This window comes from Triplophysa rosa, linkage group LG2, assembly GCF_024868665.1.
Source record: "Triplophysa rosa linkage group LG2, Trosa_1v2, whole genome shotgun sequence".
Taxonomy (NCBI): domain Eukaryota; kingdom Metazoa; phylum Chordata; class Actinopteri; order Cypriniformes; family Nemacheilidae; genus Triplophysa; species Triplophysa rosa.
Genome location: NC_079891.1, coordinates 362,936 through 378,707, shown reverse-complemented (window position 1 = coordinate 378,707; position 15,772 = coordinate 362,936). Strand labels below are relative to the sequence as shown.

General features: G+C 42.5%; 1 protein-coding gene across 1 annotated transcript in view; it reads left to right on the top strand.

The window, feature by feature from the left end:
• Nucleotides 1–15,772, top strand: part of LOC130570957 (nck-associated protein 1-like) — a 90,988-nt gene that overhangs the window by 24,007 nt on the left and 51,209 nt on the right. Inside the window, exons 10-15 of the mRNA XM_057361516.1 lie at nucleotides 2,316–2,455; nucleotides 2,537–2,668; nucleotides 5,556–5,774; nucleotides 15,069–15,199; nucleotides 15,366–15,463; nucleotides 15,543–15,636. Coding sequence (XP_057217499.1) covers nucleotides 2,316–2,455; nucleotides 2,537–2,668; nucleotides 5,556–5,774; nucleotides 15,069–15,199; nucleotides 15,366–15,463; nucleotides 15,543–15,636 — 814 coding nt within the window. The remainder of the gene's footprint in view (nucleotides 1–2,315; nucleotides 2,456–2,536; nucleotides 2,669–5,555; nucleotides 5,775–15,068; nucleotides 15,200–15,365; nucleotides 15,464–15,542; nucleotides 15,637–15,772) is intronic.

The following is a 15,772-nucleotide window of genomic DNA, read 5'->3' as shown; positions in this document are numbered from 1 at the left end:
ACTGGCACTGAAAAGCTACTGGCACTGAAACTTTAAGGTCTTTGCAACGTCCCGCCAAAATAAAAGTCTGGTTAATTTAGACAAATTATGACACACTCATAAAAAAACAGTAGTACACTTGTAACTTAATCTGTATTAGTTACTATTTGTATACTGTAGTATATGACAGTGATGGTATAGTATAGTATAGTATAAGTACAGCATTATACTATATACAATAGTATTCCAGAAAACAAAAAGAATAATTAAAACTTTTAGAGGAAAAAATGGAATTTAAACAGGGCTCTGAACGATTTATCTTGTGAGGCTTTTGTATGTATACATTTATTGGCTTTATTTAATTATAATTTATGCAATACCATATTATTTTCATCCAACATTAAGACTTTAGAAACATTTAAGTGTTATTCAGATGTGAATAACACATCTGATGTGTTATTTACAGGTTTAACGTATTACATGACTGCATCTTTTCAATTTTTTAATGTTAACTTCATTTATTTGATAACAGACTGATCGAAGACTATTATACAGTACTGCTGGTCTTTTTACATCTGTTTTATTTATTGTTATTTAATGTATTGTCATTTTATTATTATTTTATTAGTTTGTTAAAACTCTTCATGCATTTATTTAAGACAATGTTTCATAAGTTCATATAACATTTATAAACATTTAACTTTTAAAGCTGCCGTGCAACGGTGTTTCATGCATTCTGAGTTATTTACAATGTTAAACATGTTGTCATCTCATGCTTGACATGGTCAAAAAAACAGTTGGACGTATGGCGTAGTATTTCTGTGCTCGATACACTCCCCCAGCGTTCGTATAGGTTTCGGAAAGTTTTTTTTTAACATGAAAATCCGTTTCGTAACAACTTTTCTTAGTCCCTTATTGGCCAATTCTCCCGGAATAGCGCGCGGCACACCCACGCTTCAACCAAGGACAGCGGGAGAAGGAGCATGCGCACAAGTCACTTTCACTTGCGTGCAGGAGAGAGAGAGCACTACGTTTGAGAAGTTCAGCTGTGTTTGTTTGTTCACTGCATTTGGGCGATGAATGTTATATAAACGGTGGATATAACGCTGGATTTGGATATCGTTTGAATCTGAGAGGTGGAACGGTGGTCCCAGTGATAAAAGATGGCGGACATGAACCGCATGCGGTAAATGAAACTGATGTCCCTCCCACATGCGTTGTATGTTTTCGGAAATAATCGTACAGCTGTATCTGTCTTTTATAAATGTGATCAAACTAAAGACTCTACAGATATTTAAAGGGTGCGATACTATTCCGTAAGTACTCGAGATTAACCTGAGATATGCAGAAACTGTCTGAGATACGGCCACTTTATAAAAGGGTTTACAACAACATTGCCATCTTCTGGTAGATGTAAATCGAGTATGTCTAAGTGATATGATATAAAACTTCATATACAATGTCCCTCTATTAGTTGGACGGCGGTGGGGGCCCACATCAATATTTTTCAGGGGACCCAGAATTCTCTAACTGTACATACTACATACAGTAAGCGGACATGCACACGTGCATGAAAGATGAAAAGACAGGTAGAAGCAATTAGCAAAACATCCCCTAAAACAGCAGAGATATATGTACTGCTGCTGCCCTGAAGAGCCATATTAACCTCATATATAACTATCTATGTGTGCCTGGGCTACCATTCTGACCGGCTTAATGCTAATGGCCTAGGACTATGTGAGCTTTGGCTACAATGCTACAATGTTAAAACAGTACGTTCTATGTAGTATAAGTGGGTGTAGTATGAATACATTTGGGTCATACTGCGTCCACCATGTTTTATGGTCATGTGACCTGTATGCTCTTTGACCTATGAAGTTTTAACAACAATCTTTACATGAGCGTTGATAAAAACATAATTTGGTCACGAGAAATTAATTTATTGGTACTTACATTAAAAACGGATGTCCGCATTGAAGGTTTCCGCTATATTTTTTTTATTTACTTTTGAAATTTGACCGTTGCTCAGCTCCCGTGGCATCATGGGATAAATAAGTGTCCATCCGATCCACAGTAGTAGACCATCCGGGTATTTCTCGCCTATTGTTTTTTGCATTCTGGGGTTTCGGACATACTACTCATGACTCGCACTCATTTTCGCCTACTATATAGTATGGAAGTAGGTGATTTCAGACTTATCAGACTGCACCATCTAGAGTTTCATAACAGAATTTTGGATTAAATGTGTTTTGTGGTGCATTCAGTCACATTTTTTTTCACAGTCAGCCTCAGTCCTGATTTAAATTTAAAAAAAGAGCTGTTGTCTTCTGTTTCAGCTATTGCCCAAACACAGCGCTGAGAAGATTAGTACAGTACGCAATAAAAAGCTAAAGAAACAAGTACCAAAGAAGAGAGAGGTGCCGAAGGAGAAACCTGGAACAGAAAGCCTCAGGAAGGACAGAGCTGTCGTCTCAAAGTATGGAACAACTCACAACGTTGTTATGAGAACCATCAGCTGAAGATATGAAATATCACTCATGTCTCTTTTCTCTTTTAGCCTGGATAAGATGCACCAGATGCTGACAGAGCTGTGCACCTCTTACAGTATGGGTGCTGATTTCACAGTGTTCAAACACATCCTTGTACCTGCCGAGTTCCTGCTCTCACAGCTGGAAATGAGACTGACCAAGTACTGCACGTTTTTATACACGTTTATCATAAAAGTACACTGATACTGTATATGAAAGGTTCATCATCACAGTAGCTACATTTATACGCAACCAAATAATCCATTTACAATCAGTAATCAGATTGATTGCCCAGACTTACTGTAAACACAGTGAATCCCAATTTAAATTTAACACCTGTAGGAGAATATTAAGTATGTAAATGCTTGAATCTGCCTATTGTCTTTATATCCAGGTTTCTGTCCATGGATTTTTTGGTTAGTGCATCAATTTATACCGATTTAGCTGATGGAAAGCAAATTGTTGATTAAATGCTGCAAATGTTGATAAAATCTTTAAATTCCATATTTTAGAAAACACTTGGACACTTCATTAACAAGGACCACACCACACGAATGAAGATCATTGATTTTTATTGGAATGAGGTTAGGTTTGGAAGAAGTAAAGAGCGAAAGGAAGTTAAGGTTCTCGGGTCAGGCACGTCTTGGCCAGGGAGTGGGGGCAAGGTTTGAATCAGAATCTTGTGGTTTCTGTAAGAATTAGTGGTTCTTAAGGTGATGAATGGTTGGCACACCTGGACAAAATGTATTCTGATAGAAGCTCCTTGTGATGTCCAGGGTTACGGCCACAGAGATCCATCACACTCCTGTGTAAATGGCACATGCCTCTCTGAGTTGTTTGGGTTATCTTCTGTTTCATGTGTATATCAAAGAATCTTGAGGATGAGCTGTGTTGTTTGAGAGGCTGGAATAAAAATCCAGGTTTAAAGCAAAAGTGAAAGGCGCAAATACACAGCAGAAAGACTATAAAGACTCGGGAGGGCTGTCGGTGAGATGCTTTGCCTAGCTGGTCTTTTTGGCTCTCTTGGTCTGCATAGGTTTAAAAACATATTTACAGACAGATTTTTTTCAGCATGGTTGCTGTAATCATAAGCTATAGGGGAAATAATGCAGCTTCACACATCTGCTTTGTTGATAAGCCATAGGGGAAATGCAGCTTCACACATCTGCTTTGTTGATAAGCCGTTACCAGATGGCAGGAGCACTTACATTTACCGTCATGATTTTAATTTCATCATCACAAAATCTGCAACCCACACACTCTGAAAAACAAAGGTGCTTAAAAGGTTCTTTTAAGGAGTAAACAAGGACTCCTTAAAAGGAGTCCGGCATGCAAATTTCATTCGCCAATTTCTTTGGCCTTTTCTAAACTAGTCAGAAGTTGATAGGTTCTCAAGAGCGAACCCCATCTGTCGGCTCGACACAACGTCGAGAGACTGACAGAAAGGTAACTTATGTTTTCTCTTAAAAACAGTTTTGTGAATCCAGTGTAGGGCTGGGCGATATTGACCAAAATTAATATCTCTGTATTTTTTTGATGAAAGGCGATATCCGATATGTATATCGATATTTTCTACAAAGTGGAATAAATGTTTACTAGCAAGTCAAAGCCTCATGTGAGATGTCACAATCACCTTTATTAAAATGGCTTGTGAAAAGAAATTCAATGACAGGGTTTTTTCCCTATTTGAAAACATACACAGGGTTTTTCCTGGCTCAAAATGAGGCGGAGGTGGTGCCATCCTGATCTTGTACACACACATGTAGGCCTTCCGTACCTTTAAGTGGCTTAACCAAAGTGACTTTGAGTTTGACATTAAAAGTTCTAACAAAATTAGATAAAAATGACAATTATTAAGTTATATAAAACATTACTTTTATTCAACCAAACAGAAATGTTTTTTTAATCAAATAACGCATTTTTATCATTTTCAACTAACTTTTCAGCCCACAATAGCCAACTGAATTAACCAGTCTTTCTAAATGAGCAAAGCTCATTCACATCTTTCATTCTCTGTGGTTCACTTTAAATGATTCAATGATCTCTTATATTCGCTAGTGACTGAAAAGTTCAATAGTTTAAATGAATCGGTTCAAATGAGTCATTCATGTGCGTTCATACTGGCGAACTCGCTGTGTACAGTATACGCTGATTCAACAATCCAATTGCACAGCTAAAGACATTACAATGATGTACGTCATGTTAATTTAATAAATTTCAAGAAATTAAACTTGTACTTGGATGCAAAACAAACAGCCGTGAAACACAGGCTGGCTCTTGTTCTGCGTCTCTTTTTAGCGCCTCAGTGTGCTGATAAAGAAACAGCGCCTCCACTGTGGCGTAATGTCTAAACTGCAGTTACAAATGACAGTCTGTTAAATGCACGCAGCATTTCTTGTGAAGACTCGCAACATAATTTTGGCGAGAGCCTGAGGCGGCACGACATTTGACGGATTTCACAATTTCTCTATGCAGGAAAAACCCTGCATACAGCTGCACACCACTTGTTTAAAACATGTAAATTGAGGGGGCCGTCCAGTTCGCGTGCAGAGCGAGAGTGCTCTGCTCACTCTGCGCATGGGTACTGCGCATGTCAGACACCACAGAGCTGCTTCAAGTTGAACACACCCCATATCGATATTAACGATATTGTCTAATCCCGCTTCGCGTTGAAAAAATATATAGATATATCTTAAAAATCGGTATAACCAGGCTTTTAGTCAAGGTGACCTATAGACAGAAAACATTAAGAGGTATATTTGTGTGTGTTTGTGTGTGAATTATGGGAGAATCTGATTGAAAGAAGGGAACTGGTAGAGGTGAGGAAGTGTGTGTGTGTGTGCATATGCCAGTGAGTTACACTATGCAGGGAAATTATATTATTGCTGCAGGTCCAGGAAAGCATTGTTGCAATCATGTGGTGTAAACCTTGTATGATGGAGGAATATCTATATGTATAAACTGAAAGTGAACCATTTAAATGCATTGATATATGACAGTGATTTGTTCAGTTGACATTCCTGCAGCCTAACACATAGATATTTTTAGGGTGATTGTACAGATGGCCAGTTATAACCCAAGCACTCACGACATTGCCCGACCCTCCGACCTTCTGTGTGGGATTCAAGCATACATCACCAGTCTGCACAACCTTAGCTGCTACATCAACATTGATGTTTCACGGCTGGTGAAAAATGTGCTGTTGCAGCAGACACAGCCGCTGGACTCGTATGGAGTGCAGACCATCACAACGCTCTATACAAACTGGTAAGTTCATCCCATTCTGAATCCATTGACTGCCTGAAAACCATAGAAGAGAAAAAGCTAGATTAAACAGTTCAACTCTGCTTCTCACATACTTCTAAACTCTGCATGTCACATGTTTCTGATCTCTACTTCTCGCGGGTTTCTGATCTCTGTTTCTTGTGGGTTTCTCTGGTTTTCACAGCTTTCTGATCTGTTTCTAAAGGGTGTCTGCTTCTCCCAGGTTTCTGATCTCTGGTTCTCACAAGTTTCGGGTTCTCTGGTTCTTACAGGTTTCTTTGGTTCTCATGGGTTTCTGATCTCTGGGTCTTGCAGTTCCTTTTCGAAGGAACTCGTGCTGCGTCACCATGGCTATACATTGGGGAACACCTCAGCATGAATGTGACTAAAGCAAAATATCAAATGATGCAATGGTATATCATAGGCGGGATGACATATGGACCAGGAAGCATAAAAGGACATCCGGAACCGGCATTTTCAGCTTCTGTGCCTCAGCAAGCACTCTGTGTTGTGTCTGTAGTACAGTTCTGTTATACAAGTGTAACGATAGCAAGCCATGCATTGCGAGCAGATTCCTTGTTCGCACGGTGTGCTCCTGCTTCATGCTCTTTAAGGAGAACAGCCAAGCTTGCGTTCCTCACGGCACTCGTGGGGTTTGCATATGTATTTTGTGGATGTGGGTGAGCTGTTGTCCTCGCCCTCGTTGGCGTTCTCCAACCCTCCCTCGCTCGGTTTAGGAACTGTGTCTCCCACCCGTGCAGGTAGTCCTATGCTCTGTGTGTCTACCTCTGAGAGTATAGACGTGATTAGTGTCGATGCGGGTGATATTTATTAGGTTATAGAGCATACCTCGCATATGGGCGATCTGTATTGCGGAAGGGTTAGACGCAAGCTCCACCTCTTATCTGCGTTTGTTCATGACATACAGCGCTCTCATGGAACATATACGTTCTAAGCTGTTTTTGAATTGTTGAGAGAGATATGACTAACCAGGCGACATTTGGAAGATCTTTCCACCATGCTGGCTTTAATTGGTAGCCAGTGGAACAAAATGAAGAGGGGCATCACACAAGCTCTTTTAGGCTCCTGGAAGATGAGCCGCGCTGCTGGAGTGGTTTTATTGCCTTTGCAGGAAGACCAGCAAGGAGAGTGTTGCAGTAGTCCAGCCTAGAGTTAACAAGGGCTTGATTGTGCTGCATGCTCAGTAAGGTAGGGCCTGATCTTCCAAATGTTTTATAATGCTAATCGGCATGAGCATGTTGTTTTTGCAATGTGATCACTGAAGGACCGCTGGTCATCAAAGAATACTCGGAGGTCCCTGGCTGTTTTGGAAGGAGTAATGGTTGTATTGCCCAGTTGGATGGTGAGATCATGTCTTACCATGGGGCAGGCCAGGAATACGAGCAGCTCTGTTTTGGCAAGGTTAAGCTGGAGGTGTTTTTCCATCCAAGCAGAGATATGTTCCAGAAAGGCTATTGTGTGCTGCTACTGTGGGATAATCTGTGTCATCAGCATAGCAGTGGTAGGAGAGTGTGCCTGTATGATAGGTCCCTAGGATGTTGTGAAGATTGAGAAAAGGTGTGGTCCAAGCACTGATCCCTTAGGGACCCTGTGACCACGTGGTGGGCTGTGGACAACATGCCACTCCATGACACCCTCAAAGATCTACCAGAGAGGTAGAATTTAAACCAGAGTAGAGGGGTAGCAATGATAGGGTAGCTAGCAGGATCTGATGATTAACGGTATCAAAGGCTGCAGATAACAGGGTTCGTACGGGTGCTGGAAATCTTGAAAAATGATTGATTTTTAGTGCTGTGTTTTCAAGGTTTAAAAAAATGCTTGGATTCGGGATAAAGGGCTTGAAACTGGTTGACATTTTAATTGATTAATTTCATGTCAAATCAGTATGTGCAGTTCACTTTTTAGATAAAATAACTGAAAAGATCTTATTGCGTTTGCCGTTTGCATTAAAAACATTCTTCTCGAGCTTCGCTTGCCGCGCTGATTCTGCGCACGTGGCGGGCAGCTACATATGAAGAGTTCAGATGCAAAACCCTCTTAAAACAACCTCCGCCGAAAACGAGATTATGATGTGAAGTAAATGCTCTTCACACATAGTATACATCACTCAAATAATTTAGCTTCGAAACCCGAAAAAAACACACTCTGCCTGGTCTGAAATAATCTGGTTTTGCTGGAAGTAAAGTTAAATGGAGGGGCCTGATAAAAAATACTTGTTTAAACGTAAAGTCATCTGATGGACTTAGAGGGGTTTGCATCTGAATTCTTCATATGGAACAGACAACATGGGAGGATTGAAAACGAAATACAAATTATGGTTAAAACGAATTCCATTATCAGCGCTGGCCTTCTATGTTTTCCATTGACCCCTGTTCCCGAGCGGCATATACAAATCCTTATTCTTTAAAATATAAGTCACATGTAACAAACACTCAGCGCACTCAGTCTATTGCAGGATTAAGCCTAACGAAATGATGCAAAACTTGTCTCAAATAATATTAGGCAATATATTATTATATATATATATATATATATTTTTTTTAACAAAATGTTGACTAGATAACGAAGTAATAAAAAGTGCAAATAGACAACGTTATTTGTCAATATAGATGACCGAAGTAATAAAAAGTGAAAATATATATTTTTATTTTTCCATCTGTTTCCCCTACATACTTTATTAATCTTGGTGACCACGGGCTCCAAATGTTTTCAGTTCAGGACCCACCGACAGGTAATCTGTCTCATCAATGTTTAACACGAATGTTAACACTTAACATTCGTTCCCTTTCAGTGTTTTCTTTCTCCAAATACGTTTTATTGCAATATTAATACACTATACCTTATGGTAGGGCTGCATAATTATGGCAATCATTATTGTTAATATTTAAGGCAGTTTTAGCTGCATGTTAAAATAATGATGAGCTAAACTCACCAAATATGGTTCTCCACCAGATCTATCAAGATCACATCCATGAAATGAGTTATTTAAAACATCAAGGAATTAGTTTAGCTCAAAGGAAAATACGTATAATAATCGTTATTGAATATACATATTTTACAGTCTCTGATTACTAATATAAAGCATAATAATACTTGTATGCATTCGTCCAGCGAATGAATCAAAGATATTATATACGTTACGTTATCTCATGGCCATAAGTAACGTGACTTTACCAAACAAGATTTAGAGCAAAGGTAGCGTAAATGAAACTCAATGGGGATAACAAACAGACTTTTAATGACAACCAAAAACACAAAACAAAGACCCGCGATGGGGTAAAACTCATGAACAAGCAAAACAATAAACAAGTACAGAACGAAGACTAACTAAACAATAGACTGAATAAACACTTGACAAACTAAACTAAACTAGACTAAACACTTACTGAGACGACGAAACAGGAACAGGAACAAGCAATACTGAAATACACTGGATGAGTAACAAGACGGACTGAATACAATGACCGAGCACAGGACAATGAAACATGAGAGTAATATATAGGGCAAGACAAACGAGGGATAACGACACAGGGCAGGTGAGAAACATTAGACACGGCAGGGAAGCAATACATGAAACGAGAGGGGCGGGGCCAATGACAAGACACAAGAAAGCACATGAGAAGTAAAGAACATAAACAACTCATGGCAGTTCGGCCAACTCCACCCATTGTCCGCTTTGGTACTCCCTGACCGAGGCACCCCTTGGCACGGATGCCCTTGCGCACAGCTGGCTGTGGGACAAGCGGAAGTACGCCTTCCCCCCAGTGAGCCGCATTTCACAGACCCTGTGCAAGGTCAGGGAAGAGGAGCATCAAGTGGTACTAGTTGCGCCCTACTGGCCCAACCGGACTTGGTTCTCAGAGCTGGTGCTTCTGATAACAACTCCTCCCTGGCCAATTGCCCTGACAGAGGACCTTCTGTCACAGGGGAAGGGCACGTAACGGCATCCCAGGCAGACCCCTGGAACTTCCATGTCTGGACGGGACAAGAAGATCCTGAGTGGCCCACCCCCTGCGATGGTTGGGACATCTCTCAGGCTAGGGCCTCGGCCTCAATGCGGCTATACGCCCATAAGTGATGCCTCTTCTCGTCCTGGTGCTCTTCTCGAGAGAAGACCCACGTAGTTGCTCGATCGGGAACGTGCTGTTCCTTCCGCAAGAGAGACTGGAGAGTAACCTCTCCCCCCTCCTCACTGGGAGTGTATGTAGCCGCTACAGCCGCTCATCACGACCCAGTTGCTGGGAAGCCTCTGGGACAGCACAACCTGGTCATTTGGTTCCTAAGGGGCGCGAGAAGGCGACCGCCTCATCCGCGCCCCGTACCCTCTTGCGACCTAGGTGCCTGGACTCAAGAGGCCCCCCCTTCGAGCCCCTCGCAGCTGCCGCTCTTTCTCACCTCATGATAAAGACGGCTCTCCTGATGGCGCTCACCTCCAAGAGGGTAGGGGACCTACAAGCACCCTCCGTGTCCACAGATTGCCTAGAACTCGGGCCCGGTATTCTCATGTGTTCCTGAGGGCCCGGCTACGTGCCCAAAGTTCCCACCACTCCCTAGAAACCAGGTGGTGAACCTGCAGGCGCTCCCCACTGGGGAGGAAGACCCAACCCCATCCGTGTTGTGTCCAGTACGTGCACTGCGCCTCTGCTTGGACCGCACGCAGAGCTTCAGAAGCTCTGAGCAGCTCTTTGTCTGTTTTGGAGGTCAGCAGAAGGGGAGGGCTGTCTCCAAACAGAGGCTGGCGCACTGGATCGTGGATGCCGTCGCTACGGCAGACCGATCTCAAGATCGCCCCTGCCCGTTAGGAGTGAGGCACACTCCTCATGGGCACTGGATCAGAGCGCCTCTCTGGCAGACATCTGCAGAGCTGCGGGGTTGGGCTATGCCCATCTCCTTCGCGAGGTTCTACAACCTACGCGTGGAACCGCGCGTCCTGCAAGGCAACATGTAGGACCGGCAGCCGGTAGGGTGTACGCCTGCGAAAGCCCTCCCCCCCTTCCTTAGGTTGGTCAGCGGCTATTTCGCCTCCCTTCTTTCCCCACTGTGTAAAGAACAGGCATTCCATCCATCACTAAGCACCTTCCTGGGGGCAGGCTGGGCAGAGCAGCCCTGCCCCCTTAGGCCGGGGAACAGTTGAGCCATCTACTTAGCTCTAACCAGACCTAGTGCTCCAGACATGGTAACCCCCCCCAGTGGGTGGTTCCGTCTGATGTATCCTCATGATTGGTTCCCACCTCGGTAACCCATGACCTCCCTAGGTGGACTTCCACCTTGCGGTTAACTCCTTCAGTCCGCACAATTTACCATGAGTTCTCCCCTGATGGTGTCTCCACTAATTCCTCCCTATGGAGGTAGTGGTCTCTGTAGCGTTTTCCCCCAGGGGGAATAATGCTTACCCAGTGGCCCTTACGGTGCCGGGCGGCTTCTCGCTGTTAGAGAATCAAGGCCTCCGCCCGTGACGGCCGGTGGCAGGGGCTTCCCACCTTTTCTTTAAAAGCTCTGGGACCCCTACCTCTCCACTGGACGGTTACAATTTTGCGCTAGCGCTCGTCTGACTCGCCCAGGCCAGTCAGCGTCGCTCCGCTGGAGATTGTGACGCGGCACAGCGCTGTGGCGTTTTCCATAGGAACCCCATCTGTCGGCTCGACACAACGTCGAGAGACCGACAGAAAGGTAACGTCTTGGTTACGTATGTAACCTCAGTTCCCTGATGAAGGGAACGAGACATTGTGTCCTTCTTGCCACAACGCTGACTGCCCACCGCAGCGGTCGAGGGATGCTCAGGCTCCTCAGACCAAAGGTGAATGAATGCAGCACGCCATCTCCTTTTATACCCGGATATCCGGGGGCAGAGTCCGGCATGCAAATTTCATTCGTCAATTTCATTGGCCTTTTCTAAACTAGTCAGAAGTTGATAGGTTCTCAAGAGCGAACCCCATCTGTCGGCTCGACACAACGTCTCGTTCCCTCCATCAGGGAACTGAGGTTACATACGTAACCAAGATGTTTACATTGTAATCCATTCCTTTGTAATATTCTGAATAAGTCTGTGCCGCTGCACGTCCCTCTGTGTGTAATAACTAACGTGCTCTTTAAATAACTAAAAAAAACTTTAGACCAGGTTGCAGTTTGTCAGTGGCGCTGTCAGGATCTGGGACTATTGTTTCTTGTTTTTTTTTGCCACTAGAGGTCACTGTTTCACCTGTTGTTCACATTAGCGTCATTGTCTTCACCTGTGCCTCATTTCTCCCCAGTGTATTTAAGTTGCCCTTTGTTCTCTGTCCTGTGCTTGGTGTTTAAAGTCCAGTAGCCTACCTTTCGAGCAGTCACTAGCTTTTTTTGGTATGTCTTCAGTCTCAAGTTTCTTTTGATATGTTTCTTTTTCAAACCTTGGACATTGTGGATTTTTTTTGTTGTACTTATTGAAGATCTTTCTGTTTGACTCATCCCAATTGGATTACGTTTGTTTTCTCTTTTTTTGGATATACCTTCTCTTCCCGATTGGATTACCTTTGTTTTCTGGATTGTTTTTTGGAACCTTTTTTTTATTAGTCCTAGTCCTCTTGTGTGCGTCTCTCTCTGGTAGTTTCATCACGTCCCCTGTGGCTCTGTGGGAGATAAGTAGTCTCATACACCGGAGACCCGAGTTCGAGCCCCGCCGCTGACAGGCGCAGTCTATGTCAGTTGCCTCAAAATAGCAACGTGCCAACAAGGCCTGGAGAATGGAGTATATTTGGGCGTGCAGATGTGGATCTGTTTGCGTCTCAGTAAATGACACATTTGTGGTTCTCACTGACACATCCAGCCCCGCTAGGGTCGGACGCCATGGTGCAGATGTAGCCGAGGCTGCGTTTGTATGCTTTCCCCCCAAACGCTCTGTTCCTGGGAGTTCTGGAGAGATCGCAGAGATGGGGTTTGGCTCCTGTTGGTAGAACCATTCTGGCTGGGGAAAGGGCTCTTAGACTGAGGTTGTGGAGACCATACATTACTCCAGAGCTCCCTCCCCGCGCCAGATAGGCTGTTGGCTTTTAAGATTCCTTCTTGCCATCACCTCCCTTAAGAGAGTGAGAGATCTCTTTGTGTGCTTTGGGTTGCCTAGGAAAGGTCTTCCAGCGACCCAAAACATATTGAGCAGCTGGATAGTTGAGGCTATCTTGGGTTACGTCTGTTTCTTTGGTTCTCAAAGGTTTCTGATGTGATCTCTGTTTCTCACAGGTTTGTAATCTCTGCTTCTCACATCCCTTTTCTCAAAGGCTTCTGATCTCTGCTTTTCACAGGTTTCTGATATCTAGTTCTAACGGGTTTCTGATATCTAATTCTAACGGGTTTCTGATGTCTGGTTCTAACGGGTTTCTGATGTCTGGTTCTAAGACCAGAATTGACTTAAGAGTAAAAAAAATCTTGGCTCAAAGCTTTGCTTTTCCCAGAAACGGGATTTTGGATGACGACATAGGCATGGACCAATCACTTAAAAGATTTCCTCATTTAAGAGTACTCACAGATAAATTCACATTGAATGGCGAAATTCCTAAGATGAGTTTACATTCAACACACTCGACAATAAAGACTTTTCAAGACAATACATTATGATATACACTCACCTAAAGGATTATTAGGAACACCTGTTCAATTTCTCATTAATGCAATTATCTAATCAACCAATCACATGGCAGTTGCTTCAATGCATTTAGGGGTGTGGTCCTGGTCAAGACAATCTCCTGAACTCCAAACTGAATGTCAGAATGGGAAAGAAAGGTGATTTAAGCAATTTTGAGCGTGGCATGGTTGTTGGTGCCAGACGGGCCGGTCTGAGTATTTCACAATCTGCTCAGTTACTGGGATTTTCACGCACAACCATTTCTAGGGTTTACAAAGAATGGTGTGAAAAGGGAAAAACATCCAGTATGCGGCAGTCCTGTGGGCGAAAATGCCTTGTTGATGCTAGAGGTCAGAGGAGAATGGGCCGACTGATTCAAGCTGATAGAAGAGCAACTTTGACTGAAATAACCACTCGTTACAACCGAGGTATGCAGCAAAGCATTTGTGAAGCCACAACACGCACAACCTTGAGGCAGATGGGCTACAACAGCAGAAGACCCCACCGGGTACCACTCATCTCCACTACAAATAGGAAAAAGAGGCTACAATATGCACAAGCTCACCAAAATTGGACAGTTGAAGACTGGAAAAATGTTGCCTGGTCTGATGAGTCTCGATTTCTGTTGAGACATTCAAATGGTAGAGTCAGAATTTGGCGTAAACAGAATGAGAACATGGATCCATCATGCCTTGTTACCACTGTGCAGGCTGGTGGTGGTGGTGTAATGGTGTGGGGGATGTTTTCTTGGCACACTTTAGGCCCCTTAGTGCCAATTGGGCATCGTTTAAATGCCACGGCCTACCTGAGCATTGTTTCTGACCATGTCCATCCCTTTATGACCACCATGTACCCATCCTCTAATGGCTACTTCCAGCAGGATAATGCACCATGTCACAAAGCTCGAATCATTTCAAATTGGTTTCTTGAACATGACAATGAGTTCACTGTACTAGAATGGCCCCCACAGTCACCAGATCTCAACCCGATAGAACATCTTTGGGATGTGGTGGAACGGGAGCTTCGTGCCCTGGATGTGCATCCCACAAATCTCCATCAACTGCAAGATGCTATCCTATCAATATGGGCCAACATTTCTAAAGAATGCTTTCAGCACCTTGTTGAATCAATGCCACGTAGAATTAAGGCAGTTCTGAAGGCGAAAGGGGGTCAAACACCGTATTAGTATGGTGTTCCTAATAATCCTTTAGGTGAGTGTACACATTGGAAATGAAAGTTAAGTGCCATAATTGTTTCTGTGACAATTCAGCTTATTGATGGTTGTGATGTCCCCAAATAATCAGCATTGCATTGCTGAATTTTTCCTGTGGCAAGGAAAAGAAGCGTCATCACAACAATCAATTCTGCTGAAAAGGTATTGCTGCGTTTGTAATTGATTGTTAAAATGTTGTTATATATTTTGTTTATGACAGTATATTGTATATGGCAATGATATTGTAGAAATCTTTATTTTTTAATAGATGAAGTTTTGTATCTAAAAACAGTGTGCTGTATACATATTGTTTTGGTGTTATAATAGAACTTTACGCATGGCTGCGTAAAGTTAAACTTGCTTTTATACTTAAGTTTGGAAGTAGGGGTTCATTTCATGAATTCTCAGCACTTAAGTCTAAAATGGCACTTTGAGAAGCTTGATTAACACTGATCTCTGCTTCTCACAGGTTTCTGGAGGGTTTGTTGCGGCAGGCTAGCAGTGCTCTCATAGTTCACTGTCCTACCACACAGTGCTTTATAAATCAAAATATTGAGAATGAGCAGAGCTTTAATGCTGAGGAATACTCTGACATTTGTGGTAAGATAAACATTTAGGGTACTATTTTATGTTTCACATATTTATATAAAATATTTCCTAATTGTATAATAAAATTGTATTAACACTGTGTAAGGTATTAATTTACTTTATGGAATATTTTGGCAAAGGTCATATTGTGATTTTACTGTGGTTTATTTATCTGTAGAGTTGCGCTCTCTGAGTGAACTGATTGGCCCGTATGGGCTGAAGTTTTTAAATGAAAACCTCATGTGGCACATTATATCTCAAGTTGGAGAAATGAAGGTGCAAACTCTTTTTAAATACAATAAATAAATAAATAAACAAGCATCTAAAGACTCTAGACTCTTACTTTTTTTTTCAGAAACTTGTAATTGACAACATGGATGTTTTAGTGCAAATGAGAGCAAATTATGAGAATCCTGAAGCAATGAGCATTCTTCACAAGAAACTGACAGGTGACTTTTTCTTCCCATTTATTTTTGACATAGACAAGAACCTAACAACTATAATTCTTAAGCTCTGAAAATGTATTATTAAAGGTTATTATTAAATAAATCAGAGGTTTATACCCATTGTACTCTTTTAGTTCAC